The 14019-nt window shown below is 30.8% G+C and overlaps 3 protein-coding genes across 3 annotated transcripts in view; 1 reads left to right on the top strand and 2 right to left on the bottom strand.

The window, feature by feature from the left end:
* Positions 1-705: 705 nt before the first annotated feature.
* On the bottom strand, positions 706-2769 carry DNApol-epsilon58 (DNA polymerase epsilon subunit 2). The gene has a single exon (XM_014414822.2). The coding sequence runs from the start codon at positions 2488-2490 to the stop codon at positions 928-930; it is 1563 nt and encodes a 520-aa protein (XP_014270308.1). The 5' UTR covers positions 2491-2769; the 3' UTR covers positions 706-927.
* Positions 2770-5460: 2691 nt separating this feature from the next.
* mRpL27 (mitochondrial ribosomal protein L27) lies at positions 5461-8761 on the top strand. Its single transcript, XM_014414813.3, has 3 exons — positions 5461-5619; positions 6369-6535; positions 8490-8761. The coding sequence occupies exons 1-3, from the start codon at positions 5538-5540 to the stop codon at positions 8685-8687; spliced, it is 447 nt and encodes a 148-aa protein (XP_014270299.1). The 5' UTR covers positions 5461-5537; the 3' UTR covers positions 8688-8761.
* Positions 8762-12853: 4092 nt separating this feature from the next.
* LOC106677117 (zinc finger protein 260) overlaps positions 12854-14019 on the bottom strand; it is a 14417-nt gene continuing 13251 nt past the window's right edge. Inside the window, exon 6 of the mRNA XM_014414830.3 lies at positions 12854-13530. The gene's annotated coding sequence lies outside the window, so the exon portion shown is untranslated. The remainder of the gene's footprint in view (positions 13531-14019) is intronic.

Here is a 14019-nt window from a genome sequence, read left to right as displayed (position 1 = left end):
TATATATATATAAACATTTTTAACTATAATGTTTTTTTACTTGATCCCAACTTTGACCATTTCCTTCTAATTCAGACATGACCCGTCATCGATATACAAAGTAAGTGTTCTTTAACATTTATAAGAGGTAGTACAATGTTTTAAACTAAATCATATTGGGATAATTGAAACTTTCTTCCAAAATAAACCTTTGTCTTAATAAAACCTTTTTTGATTGCAAATTTTATCATTTTACAACTAACCCAATACATCCCTAGAACACAAAATCAGTGATTAATATCATTTCATACAATGACTGCAAGTTCAATTAGATAATGGTGTTTAAAAAACATCATTGGTCATAAAAATCCTATTAAAGTTAATAATAAGGATCAAGCATTTAAACAAATAATTTTTGTCCTTTCATTGATAATTACTATTATTTAAGATTCTATGAACTACTAGTTCACCTGTAAATCTCTGCTATTTAAAACGGTGCTTGTCTTATGTTATATACCTATAAGCCCATACCATAATGTATGTATAGCTTCTAAAATAATTGTTTTATAAGTAGATACACAACTTAACTATATTCTCTATAATGGTTACTGAAGAAATCATACAAAAATTCACAGCCTTTTTATTAAAAACTACATTTTACATACTTAAACTAAATTAAATTCAGCATGATACATTTTACTTTTCCAGTTATAAATACACCATTTTCTAAATTATTCTTTTTACAATAAAAATGTTAGAATTAATTCATAAAAAGTATGCTTCAACTTACTAATATAATGTAACTTATACCACTGTTTCCAGGGAATAAGTAACAAGTCAAATAAATTTAAAATTTATGATCTTGTAACCCTTATTTATTTTATTTAATCTATTAAAGTTCTTCTATAAATTATAAGTTTTTCATGGAAGCACGAATAATAGCTAACATTATTCATCAGGAATTTGGCAATCTTCGATTTCTTTAGTTGCAGGGTAATACACTTTAAAAGCAAAATTACCTTTACAGAAAGGTCCAGGATTGATAACATGGCATTGATTATACTTAACTGAAAATTCTTTTTGTTGATCACCAACGACAACGAGGTCAGGGCAAGGGTATAATCTAAGAGCAGAATCGAACTCCCAATAAACTGGACACACATTTAAACAAAGTGGCACTAAATGAGCTTGACAAATCAGAGTTTTAGCAAAATGACTCCCTATATCTTTCATATCGGGAAAATGTACACTATTCCTACACAACTTTGTTACAAGATCTTCTCTAACTAAAACTATTTCCTGTGTGCAGTACTGTATTCGGCAAGGATTAGTTGCTAAAACCACATCTTTGACACTCGTTTTCAGGCCGGACACTATAGTTTCTGGTAGTTCAGGTCTTGGTAAGATATTTGCTGCTTGAGAATCTGTAGGTCCTGGGATTATAATAAACTTTGAATTTTGAGCAATAGAAGGCCATTGGGAAACCAGTTCTCCTAAGGTTTTAAAACCGTCCTTTAAACATGACCAATGTTGAAAGCCTTTGTGCCCGGACTGGAAATTCCCCATTAATACAAATGCAGCTGGTGGGCAAGTAGAATACCCTAAAAACAATTGAGATAGCTTGTCTAGTACTTTGGGAACATCTAACCATACATCTGACAAGAAAACAAGCATAGCATCTTCTTTATGCAACTCCAAACCCTTCAACCGTTCATTGTTTTTAAGTGAAGTTTTTGAAGGCCCTCCAAAAGTGTTCTCAGATCCAAAATATACACGGCTAGTTTCAGAAATTTCTCTTGGTGGTAAACCCATGGCTTGAACATGTAACACTCCATCTTGATACCAACCTTCAGCCAGCACAAAGCAACATTCCGTAAACAACCCATCATGATAAGTTGTATTAGATAAATCTACTTGTATAATTCCACTAGGGTCTTCAAGATAATATCTACCTTCTTTAAGTTGAGTCAAAAGCCCTAAAATAACAACATCAGTAATTTTTGAAGTTACTGTAAGTAGATATTCAACTGGTCTCAACTTAAACTGTCCTTCATCATCACCTACTCCATGAAATAATCTGTTTCTTAATGTTCGCTGATAAATTATAGTATAACGATCTTTAAAAAGTGAACCTTTTGAAGATGATTTACCATATAATTCAGGGGTTTTGTGTTTACAAGGAAGAAATTTCTTCCTTTCTAAACTGTACTCAAATTGAGGCACATCAAAAGCAGAAATGACTCTAATTATATCATCTTCTTCATCAATCTCATTTTTAGAGCTTTCAAGGATGGCTGCTTCAATATGCTCCTTTTCAATGACAGGAGCATCAAGAGATTGTTTTTGGAAATGGTCTATGATTTTATCAAGCCAAATGAATCTTTCCTTCTCATCTAACGCGCTCAAAGTTTCAGTTAAATAATCACAGGCATTCCCTCTAATACTGAAACTATTTAATTTAAGAATAGACACAATACTTTTTCTCAATTCCTTATTATTATTTGCCATCATTAACCAATACTCATTGGCAAATATAAACTATTATCTAACTTCCACTAATATTTAAAAAAAACAAAAAAAACGAAAACATTTATTACTAGAAAAATTTTCACTGAGTAAATTTTTCATCTATGGGTATGGTAATAAAAACTACTTCCCTGAATACATCACATCCAATGAAACACACACCAAGTTCATATATGAGTTACTTAGCGGGAAAATGAAAATAACCTTCTCAAATATCGATATTAAAATATATATGCTCTGTATACACAAACATTTGCATTAGACAAAATGGTCCTAAGCTCTGAACATTACTATTGAAATAAACATCGTTTAATTTCCCTACATAATTTGTACATGAAAAGTCTCTTTTTTTTTTTCTTTTTTAAAATTATTAATGCATTTCTTAATTCATGATGAGAATGAGATATACTCTTCTTTTTATTATGGGTTGCTGATCTAAAACGAGGGACCGAGTGAAAGGATTCGTTAGCAACTGCAGATAGAGCTCCTGGAAACTCGTCAGCTAAACAGGTTCGGCCATGTTATCAGGATGGACGACAACAGAGGTTCTCTAAAGACCATAGAATATGTCCCATATGGCAGAAAGAGACCTAGGAGCCGCCCTACCATGTCATACTACATTGAGCGACTCTGTAGGTCGAGAAGGAAGGACCTCCGAAAGGCGAGGAACCTAGATACAGTGAAGAATGGAATTCCTGACTGAATGCTTCTTTACACTAAAGAGGGAAGCTAAAGAAGAAGAGGAAGCTGATATACTACGGCTATATACGGTATAGAGTGAATTTCTAATTTTAATATACGTCAAAGTTCTCCATTCCACGTAAACACAGAATTTTTACAGATTGTGGCTTTCAAAATCTGGATGGCTTCTTCAACCATCCAATTCTTTTGGGAAGTCACTTCGAAAAAGATAGTGAATTTAGATTACTGGTATATTCCTATTTCGGTTCTTAAAAGTGTTGCTATCTTTTAAATACATTTTAACTCCCTAGGGTATCCCGTCTTTCTAATATTCCTATGTGCATAACTGAGGGCAAATAACCATAGGCCGTTTACGCCACTTTGGAAGGATCCCTGTTCTTAGAATTCGCATTCTCCCTCACGACTGTAGACGTGTACAATTAGAGAATGTGGTTTCCACTTGACTATGCTCTATAACCGAGTTTACACTGGCGCGGTTCAATTAGAACGTTGGTGAGTCTCCAGGAGAAAACATAACTATATGTTTCAATGGAAGGATTCAGTGAAGAGAAAGTGGCGTTAACTGAAGTTCGTAGAGCTCTTCAAAGAGAGTTCAAATATTTTGAATCATCTTACGGTATAGATAGAAATCAGGTGCCTTCAGGATTTTTCGAATCGTCAATACGTATTTACTATTTAGGGTAAGTTTTTACAGTACGTTTTATTTTCCATATCTACCTGTTGAAATAAGTTTTCAGACACAAAGTATAACATAAGTTTTCAGCTTTATAGTATGTACATGGAGCAATAATATTGTAATAAATGGAATAAATAATATTCCATCCCGAAAACCTATGTGGGATGAAAGTTATAAAAATTGCAATTGGTTTTTATTGAATAAGGACTAATAAAAATTTTTATTTTATTTTAATCGCTTGAATAACTAAAGCCTAAATTCGTATCCGAGTAATTATAACCATTTTCCTAACCAAAATGATTGATTATCTATACAATTCAATAAGTACATTTTGCTTTGATGATATATTAAATACATGTTCCACAATTTTCCAAATTTAACAGATTATTGTATTCATACATGGCTATACGTTCGGTTAATTGATTTTTATCCGAATCAAAATATAAAGTAATGCATGATTTTATGCAATATACCTTCTAAATTGACCTGGACTATACATGGATGGACACTTGGAATGAAACAACAGCCATGTTTTGTTACTTTTGAGATCTTCTAACACTCAATCAAAAACAAATTTACGAAAGCCAAAAAACTAAAAAAAAAAAAAAAAAAAAAATTTGTGGTGATTCAGAAACTAAATCTAGACTATGGCAAAGGACCTTCGATTTTATTTATTAAATGTATAAGTTTTTCTATAAGTAACCTTTAAACCAGCAGAAGCCTCAGAGAAACATTCATGAGTGTGGTTTTATTTAAACAAAAGAAGCATGTTCGCTGTTGTACCATCTGTAAGCCCCTTAAAATAGATTTAGTTAAGCAAAATCATATTTCAAAAAGGGAATTTTATTTACTTTACAATATAATTGTAACATGATTACATATAACAGCTTTTATGTGGTCGCTTCCAATCCAACAAAAATCCAAATTTGCTTTAAAAAAAAAAATACAAAACTTAATTTTTCTGCTTTTCCTTTTTCGTGGAATCGAACTTTGACTGAAAGCGGAGGTTCCTCTGTGACGGGGATAGAAACACTAACAGTGATAATAACAACAGCCGCAGCCACGAACATCGTGTAAACTGATGTTTCCTATTATATTACCAGAATTTGCTCGATATTTGATAATACTATCATCAAATATATACATACTATACATAAAAAAAATACATAATTACATGTTCACACATAAAATAAATGATTATTTGTTTATACTATTTTATTGAGCCAACGTTTCGCCCCACGTTGGCTCAACAAAATAGTATAATTATCTACTATTTGAGTTTTTTTTTTACCGCACCCGGACCATATTCCATTCATCTATACACACGGTCAATCAATAATCTTCCATTATTTGCTTATGTTAGTCGCCACTAATGACTAATAATTTTGTCATTATTATATATAGCAATTTTTGCCTATTTCTGAGCTCAACAACGGTAAAATAAGAGAATCACAGAAGGAGTTCGGGTGAAAAACCCTTTAGGCTCACATTACCTCGAGGCCCATCTGTTTGGTCTCACTTTTGTCAGTTTATCTTCTCCAGTGTAATCCTTTCTCTAAGCTAGTATTGGGTAATAATAATAACCTTCCCCAACCATAACCCTACAAGCATTTAGTGAATACTTATTGAAGTATTTCTCTCTATTCAATGCATAATGATTTTATCTCCTTTAACTAAAAGCCTCACCAGTAATGGTATCCTAAATGGAAGTGGTTTTCTATCAGTAGTCAGTAATGGTATGGGAAATTTAATTATCATGGAATATGATTTCTATATGTATACTTATTTAAATCTATTTTTTAAAGAAACAATTATCCATAGCAGCTCTTTTTGATTTTTGATCGTAACATGCATATTGTTGAACAAATTTGATACCTTTATGGAGAAATATAAAATCAAATTTAATATTTAATTTTTTATATAATTTAAAAGCAATTTTTGAAGAAAGATATTTGTGACTGTACATCATTTAACATTCGTATGCTGTTTTAAAATGAATTACTTATAAACTTTTTTTAAATAATATTTCCTCATGTTTAATGATGTAAATATTGTGTACTTTTGGTGCAACAAAGCTGTAAGGGCAAATTTTGAAATTGGGAATAAATTGAAAATATATCATTGTTTGCCTACAATTTTAATTAATATTTAAATACAAAGATTATGCCCCTATTATGATCATTAGTTTTTAGTCAAAAATGTAATTACCGTAATGGTTTCAACATAACCAAATGTACTTTTACGTTTATATTATTCCTTATATAACTGAGTAATCTGACATTATAACATTATCAGGTGTCAAGAGGGACACAACCATGAAAAAATATCCACCTGACACTATTGGGAAGAGCCATAAATCTGTCTTATTTACCACAAATACTATTGTATTATTAACTATTTCATTAAAAATTTGCACCTATGGCTTAGTTTCAGCAAAGGTGCGATATTTATATTATTTTGATGTGATCATCTTTTTTTTTTTTAGTGATGAATGTTAGATTTGCCTCTAAAAAAGCAGGAGGAAGTACAAAAAATAGAAAAGGAAATGCTCGGCCAAAGCACAGAGGTATACATTTTCAAGATGGATCGATTGTTCTGCCTGGGACAATGTTAGTGACACAGAACAAATTGAGATGCCATCCTGGTTTAAATGTTTGTTAATTTATTAATATTAGTTGGAATGTTGTTTCTAAATTAATAGTTGCTTAAGGTTTTTAGTTTAAGGTATGCTCTTAAGATCACTAAAACTTCTCATTAATATTTCGTCCATTTGCAAATGGCTTACAAAAAAATTCAAAATTTCCACATTTTTTATCTTTAGGAACATAGATGCATCAACATATAACATATTTAAAAAAATCAAGCAATCAACTTGACTTATTTTGGACCACTTTGTATGGCTTGACCAAGTGATTGTTGTGTTCTGTCTAAAATTCAGCTTATGTTGTTTACCCAATACTTGAAAAGTGGCAGCCTTTTTTTTTTAGTTTACTTTGAAAGTAACTGGTACCATTGACACGCAAAGTCTCGGCCTCAGCTTTATGAGAAGACTAGGAAAGTGTAAGCTTTCGGAAAGTGTTACTTTATATCATTGATTTTATAAATTTGTGGAAAATGGCTTTCACGGCTTTGAATGAACTCATTATAGCAAATACAGTTAGATGGTCTTTCATATCAGCTAGGTCTTATCATCATTGAAATAGTCTGACAAAGGTCCAAAGCCCAAAATTTCAAAATAGCTTTCTACAAAGGAATTTCAAGCCTTCATCAGGGCTAAGAACAAAAAACAAGATAACAACCAATGAATCAAAGGGTATAAAGAATGATTAGAAATAACTAACATTATGGATACATAAATAGTGTTGAAAGACATGAATAGTTCAAATATTATAAGAAGATAAAAGCTGTGCAAGAAGAGTAATATTAAAATTAAGTAATAGAAAAGAACAGATAATAAATACACATGAAAATCTAGTTTGGTAAATATATTTGTAAAATGAAAATTATTAAAAATAAAGTAATGAAAGAAGTGGGAAATAAAACATTTTCCATAATTTTAATTTTTAATTAATTAAAATATTCATATTTCTTTGTTTCTTGTGGATTATATAACTTTATATTTTTATTTTCTTACTCCTGTTATTTTACTTACATTTTGATTACCTATATATATATATGTTTTATTTTCCACTTTTTTCATTACTTTATTTTAAATAATTTTCATTTTGTGCATGTATTTACTAACTAGATTTCCACATGTATTTTATTATTTGTTCTTTCCTCTAACTTTATTTTAATATTACTCTTCTTATATACCCTTTATCTTCTTATCATACTTAAACTATTTAAGTCTTTCAACACTATTTATGTATCAATAATGTTAGTTATTTTATAATCACTCTGTATATCTTTTTTCATTCATTGGTTCATTTTGTTTTTGTTTCTTAGCCTAACTAAAGCTAGAAATTCTGACCGTAACGGCACTATTAATAACAATAGTCTACAACAGGTTCAATTTATACAATCAGGTTTCCTTTCAGGTTGTAAGCAAACAATATGGAAATAAGAGTAATAATACAGACTTATAATATGCCATCGAGAAGCCAAAAAGTTTAGAAAAATAAACATCTAACGTATAAAGAAGTTGAAGGTAATGGATAATGATGAAAAAGAATAAACTGAATTTACAAATGAATGGTTTTGTAAATAAAAAAATAAGATGTTCTGGGTGTGGTAAAAAAAAAAAAAATTTACTAGTAATTAAACTATTTAATGTGAGCCAATGTTTCGGCCCACATTGTAGGGCTTCATCAGGGCTAAAAAAAGAAAACCTCTTCCAGAATGTTTTTATCATTAATATATATATCAGTTTTGTAACCTGTAATAACCATATGAAAATATAATTAGCAAAAATATTAATATCATGAATAATTAAGAAACTAGTGTTTTGCATTAACAAGGATTGATTTTAACTTAAACTAGGGTGATCAGTGAAAGTTGTTTGGGTGCAATTACTGTACTAGATTTTATTTTGGTACTTCCGCGTTGAATAGTAAATATACGATGAGGCAACTTTGGTAGATATTACTTGCTTTTCTGTTTTCAGGTTGGATTTGGAAGAAATGGGACTCTTTTTGCATTAATACCCGGAAGGGTGGTCGTCACATGTGAACAAATGGATCCTAGACTTGATCATACTTGGATTTCAAGAACCTATGCAGGAAGAGAGAACGAACGTATCTATAAGAAGTATTTTCATGTTATTCCTGAAAAAGAGCATAGCCGTTTTAAGTTAGTAGAATGAAAGTTTTATATTTGTATGTAATTATGAAAAAAATAATGTATAAATACGTAGTTATATTAAATTATTAAAAGATATTCTCTAATTTGTTTTATTAAACAAACTAAACCAGTAGAAACTTGATAATCTATTTGTTGGAGAATGCTTCACCTACTGGATTCACATACTTTGGACCACAGAGTATAATGTATATTTGGGATATTCATGTTGTGTTAAATTCAAAATGTTTTACCATGCTAAATCTTATGAGTATAGGATCGTCGGCAGCCTAATTTATTGTCCATGTTGTATGTTAAAAGCAGAGGAGTGGATTTTTTGGGCAACGTGTTATGTAAACTATTAATCTTTATGAGAAAATAAAATCTTTAACAGCTTCGTCACATCATCTTTCCTCCATCTTACTTGTTCCTTGTTTCCTCCTCTAGTTTTTTTTCCCCTTAGCATGTTAAAACGATATAACATTATCGTATCAACATGCTAAATGAAGGAAATATTTCTCCATTTAACTCAACTTTTTTTCATTCAACACATAACATGTTATTAGATTGTGAAGCATGTTTTAACGATATAACATTAAACATGGTCGAGAGTCTGTTATTTGGTCTGCTAAATGGAGAATGACATCATGCAACAGACCAGCTGAGCTCCAAACCATTTTGTCTGTTGTTTTGATAATTGAGTTGCTTGTAGTTCATTTTTGGTTTTGTTTTGGACGTTGTTAAAACTCTAATAAAGTAATGGATAAAAATAATGAAATTCTGGAAGGTTTTGGAAGGAAACGCTACAAATATGTACCGAAAATCCACTTAGATCTCCTCTACATTTAACATATAACATGGACTTCAAATCGGGCTGCTCACAATCCTAAGTATTGTATTTAGCATGTTAAAACTTTTTACATTTAATAAAAAATCATGAATATCCTATTAGAGATTCACAAATAGACTTACTAATATTATTTACACTTTTATAATGAAGCAATTCAACAATTACATTAATACATTTGCAGTCAATAGTTAAAGGTAAAAAAATGTTCTAAATTTTTAGAGAAAATTTGAAACATTTTGCTATAAATAAAAAGAAAATAAATTATCTTTTTGAATGCTTCTTTAATATCACAAAATACATAAAATAATATTGAAGAATACAATTTTAGAACACAGTAAAAAAATAAAATTAACCTTTAATTGGCCAGATGAAATTTACACAGCTTCTGAGGTGGAGTCTAATGGATCTAATATGTATATGAATTAAAAAAATTAAATTAAATCTGTACCGCTACAACTGATGAAGGGTCAGGGGTTCAGTACTTTGTAAAGAAGTACCGTTACTAGACCAACAATTGTGCAAGGAGGTGATTTCGTCAGCATCATGCTCGACCGCCAGATTTTTACCCAATTTACGATGCTGGGTGGACCCCAGGAGGGCTCCAAGAACCCACAGGAGTTGACTCACGGCTAAAACAATTTTCTGCCCAACCGGATAAAATATTGATTAAACATTTTTGTGCAGTGAACTTAGTCTTCGATATATTATCCTTGGGAATAAACAGACTGCTCCCAGCATTTTTCTACTACTTATAAGCACTAATTTATATAATTGATTTTTCTCAAATCGATTTGATTAAACTTGGTATATTAATGTATGATTAAGTATGATTTAACACTAGCTAGGTTTTATCCTCATTGAAATAGTTTAACAGAGCTAAAATGAAATTTTTTCAAAAAATCTCTCTAATGTACCTAACATTTTTTTAATTTGAAATAATTAACCATTTTGCATTCTTAACAGTAATAAAAAATGTTTAAATATGGACTATGAAAGAATTTGATTATTAATTAATTTAATTTATTAGTTATAAGTGTTTGTATCTTTTTTCTAGCCATTCAACGTGAGGTGAAACACTGGCTCATGTTAACTAGTTTTATGACTATTTGAGTTTTTTCTTTGACCACGCCCTTTTTGTCTTAATGTTTGCTTTATATCTGAAAAATTAAGTAGTTGACTGCATGAAGTTAGTAAAAGAAACACTAATCTATAATCATTCATAGTACTTGTTGAAAATTATATCAAAACAAAAAATTGATTTTCATAAATATGAACAGGAAGAGGGGTCCGGGTGAGGCCAAAGAAAAAACTGAAATAGTCATAGAACTATTTGATATGAACATTTCCCCTCCCCCCTCCCCTTGCCTATATCAACCTTACCTACTACATTAGAGGTAGGTTGTTAAATGTAGTGTTGATATAGAGATTAGCTGAAATAGAAATTATTATAAATGAGTGTAACTATGAAAATAATACGTAATTGGCTAATGATAAAAATTGACAAAGGCATAATGGCCTGCAATAATGTGATGACCAATGTTTGGCTGTGATAGTGTGAATAAGGTCCTTCAGAATGGCTGAAACTTAGGAGTGTAATAGATAATAAAGAAGTCTTGAGATTAAATGGATGTTTTGGTTGTAACTAATAAACAAAACTGTCTCAAACAAAAATGTTCATTATATATAATTTAATTATTTAAAATTTTCACCTGCAGGATTTATGTGAAATTTGCATGATGCACATGCACGCACTGAATTTGAACATTAAAATTGTTCAATTATATTACGAAGTATTGTTATTCCACAAGGGAGCTGATATGATTTTGAATGAAAATATTACTTACTGTCAATCATAATTTGAAACTATTTAGTTTGGAGAAAATTATTTTTGTTGTCCTTATAATCGCTTTATATCTGAAAAATTGAGTAGTTGACGTTAATAAAAGCAACACTAATCTATAATCCAGAGCATGGCATTTCATTCATAGCACCTGTTGAGAATTATGTCAAAACAAAAAATCGATTTTCATAAGAGGATAATGGCCTGGGGGCTGTCAAAGATAAAACTTTTTATTATGAGCCAACGTTTCGTCCCATGTTGCAAGGCTATAAAAGATACGAACACTCAAATGAGATAAACAGTGAACAATGTAAATAAAGCAATAGATACCCAGTACAATGTAAAATTAAATAAGAATAACTTTTTTAATTTTACATTTCACTGTGTATCTCTTTATTATTTTTTAATTTACATTATTTTTTTTTTTTTTACCTTTATTTGTTTGTATCTTTTTTAGCCCTGCAACGTGAAGTGAAATGTTGGCCCAAATTAAATGGTTTTATGACTATTTGAGTTTTTTTCTTTGACCACACTAGGATCAACTTCATTTTATTATCACACATGGTCAATAATCGATCTTCGACTAAAGCAAACAATACTTGAAACACTTCTATATGTTCAAGTGGTAAAAGCTTGTTTCAATACCTTATCTGTAGACTGCAGAAAACAAAATTAACATTTGTTTAAAGATGGACACAAGTCAGTTTTGGTTAAATATCTAGCAAGGTCTTGTGAACAGGCTAAAAATTAAAGGAAAAGACCACAACAGAAGTTATTTGATTTAATTTATAGTTTTGTAAATGTTTGGAATGTCTCAGCCATGCGAAGAGGCACATCAAATTTCTGAGAGCAAGGCTGGGTTACTCTTACTTAATAGAGGAATGTAACAATCAAAAATGTTCCTCAAGGGACCCTGCCCGAAAAGAAGTAACTGCCTTCTTAATATGGATAGGAGTATCTTAAGACGGGTGACAGGTCTATACACTGGACACTGTCAGCTAAATAAGCATCTCTATAAAATGAGACTGATAAGAGTCCCCTATCTGCAGGTTCTGCAGGAAGGAGGAAGAGACTGCTTACCACATCATTTGCAGACGTGATGTAGTAGCAAGAACACGATTCCTCATCTTTGGTAAGGATCGTATCTTGGATCCCAAACTTTGCGAGACAGTGTACCCTCATACAGTATTCAGATTTGCAAAGGCAATTGGCAGATTTGCAAAGGCCTGTTTTGAACAGAGGAGGGACGGCGTACAATAGACCCTCTGTGGCCGTGGTGCTTCTTAGCCGGAAAAAAAAAAATGTTTGAAATCCTCTTTTCACCTTATGATGGATTTCGGACTTACACCTCTATGACTTTTAACAGGCAATATTTTCATGAATTGTAAAAACTAATTTGATTGTGTGTTCTCAAGAATTCTTCTGGAATAGTCTGATTATAGGAAAAAAAAAAATCATCAATTGATATTAACGATAAAGGGTTAAAATAAATAATGACAAATTTAAAGACAAATATAAAAATTTTTTTTTCTTAAATCTTGTATAAACAGATTGTGTATAGTAACTTCTCATATCTACACATTCCATAAAACTATTATGAATTATAAATCGATCTCAGATAAATCACATTAATTTATCGATGAGGGGATACAGTTATTTTCTCTACATCACATAAAGCTATAAATTACAAATTGATCTCTTTTAATCACATATTCAATCAATGTACTGATCAGTACTTTATACCTAGTGTAAAGTATTTCTAAGCTTGATAATTTGACAATCACTCAACAACTTAATGAAACTTTCAAACTTGAAAAAAAATTTTAATTTCATTAAAAAAGTCTTAAAATTTTAATAAAGTCTATTAAATAAATAAATACTATTTGAAACCTTTAATACAACTTAAAAGTTTCATTATAAAAAATAATGAGTTTGCTTTCTAAAAACATTTTCTTCTAATGAAAGCAAAACTAAAAGATAAAATCAATATTAAAATTTACTATAAAAAAATAATAAATTAAATAAAAGTTAATTGTAAGAGATTCAATAGATTCCGAGAGACTCAGCTCCTCCATTATGTGGCAGTATGTTCTGAGCCTAAGAGCGACACGGGTGTGTAGCTTTCACCCTCAGTCACAACAAAAACCTGAGTAAATGTTTCACCTATTTCTTCTGCACCTAAAAAACATAGCAGGTGAAGAAATTGGAAGATTATTTCTTTTAATAAAACTTAAATATACTTAATTGTAATTTAATTAATTAATTTAAAGTAATTATCTAACTTTCCCTTCTCTTATGGCCTTACTGAGCCTCAAACCCTCGGTACCTGCTTAACCACTTAATTTGGTTGAGGGATTTGCCTCATTTACCTTCAGTCCTCTGAACCTACTTCTGATGTTACTCTAGGTACCTGTGGATCAGGTCTCCAATATCTTGAATAGATCCATGTCCTCATTTATGTAGCAGACATGGTCAAACTACTTTAGCTGCCATCATTCCAGTGTGGTTTCGAGCTCAGGAACTTCCAGATGCTCTCTTATACTCTTATTTCTAATACAGTCTACAAGTTTTCCGAGTAGATCTACATAGGAACCTGCCTATCCCTGTCCAAAATGGTTCAGCTTTCTCTACCATAGGTGAGGGTAGGCAAGTAAATGGACTCACACA

The sequence above is a fragment of the Halyomorpha halys genome, unplaced genomic scaffold (genome assembly GCF_000696795.3).
Source record: "Halyomorpha halys isolate HHAL.00 unplaced genomic scaffold, Hhal_1.1 Scaffold88.1, whole genome shotgun sequence".
Taxonomy (NCBI): Eukaryota; Metazoa; Arthropoda; class Insecta; order Hemiptera; family Pentatomidae; genus Halyomorpha; species Halyomorpha halys.
Note: the sequence above shows the minus strand (reverse complement) of the source record. Positions and strands in the feature narration are given on the sequence as shown.

What these genes read in the sequence shown, in the direction of transcription:
- DNApol-epsilon58 (XM_014414822.2), bottom strand. Translation starts at nt 2,490, where the DNA reads ATGATGGCAAATAATAATAAGGAATTGAGAAAAAGTATTGTGTCTATT.
- mRpL27 (XM_014414813.3), top strand. Translation starts at nt 5,538, where the DNA reads ATGATTTTATCTCCTTTAACTAAAAGCCTCACCAGTAATGGTATCCTA. An exon ending in TCTATCAGTAGTCAGTAATG is followed by an intron (nt 5,620 to 6,368) that starts GTATGGGAAATT and finishes TTTTTTTTTTAG; the next exon opens with TGATGAATGTTAGATTTGCC. An exon ending in GATGCCATCCTGGTTTAAAT is followed by an intron (nt 6,536 to 8,489) that starts GTTTGTTAATTT and finishes TTCTGTTTTCAG; the next exon opens with GTTGGATTTGGAAGAAATGG.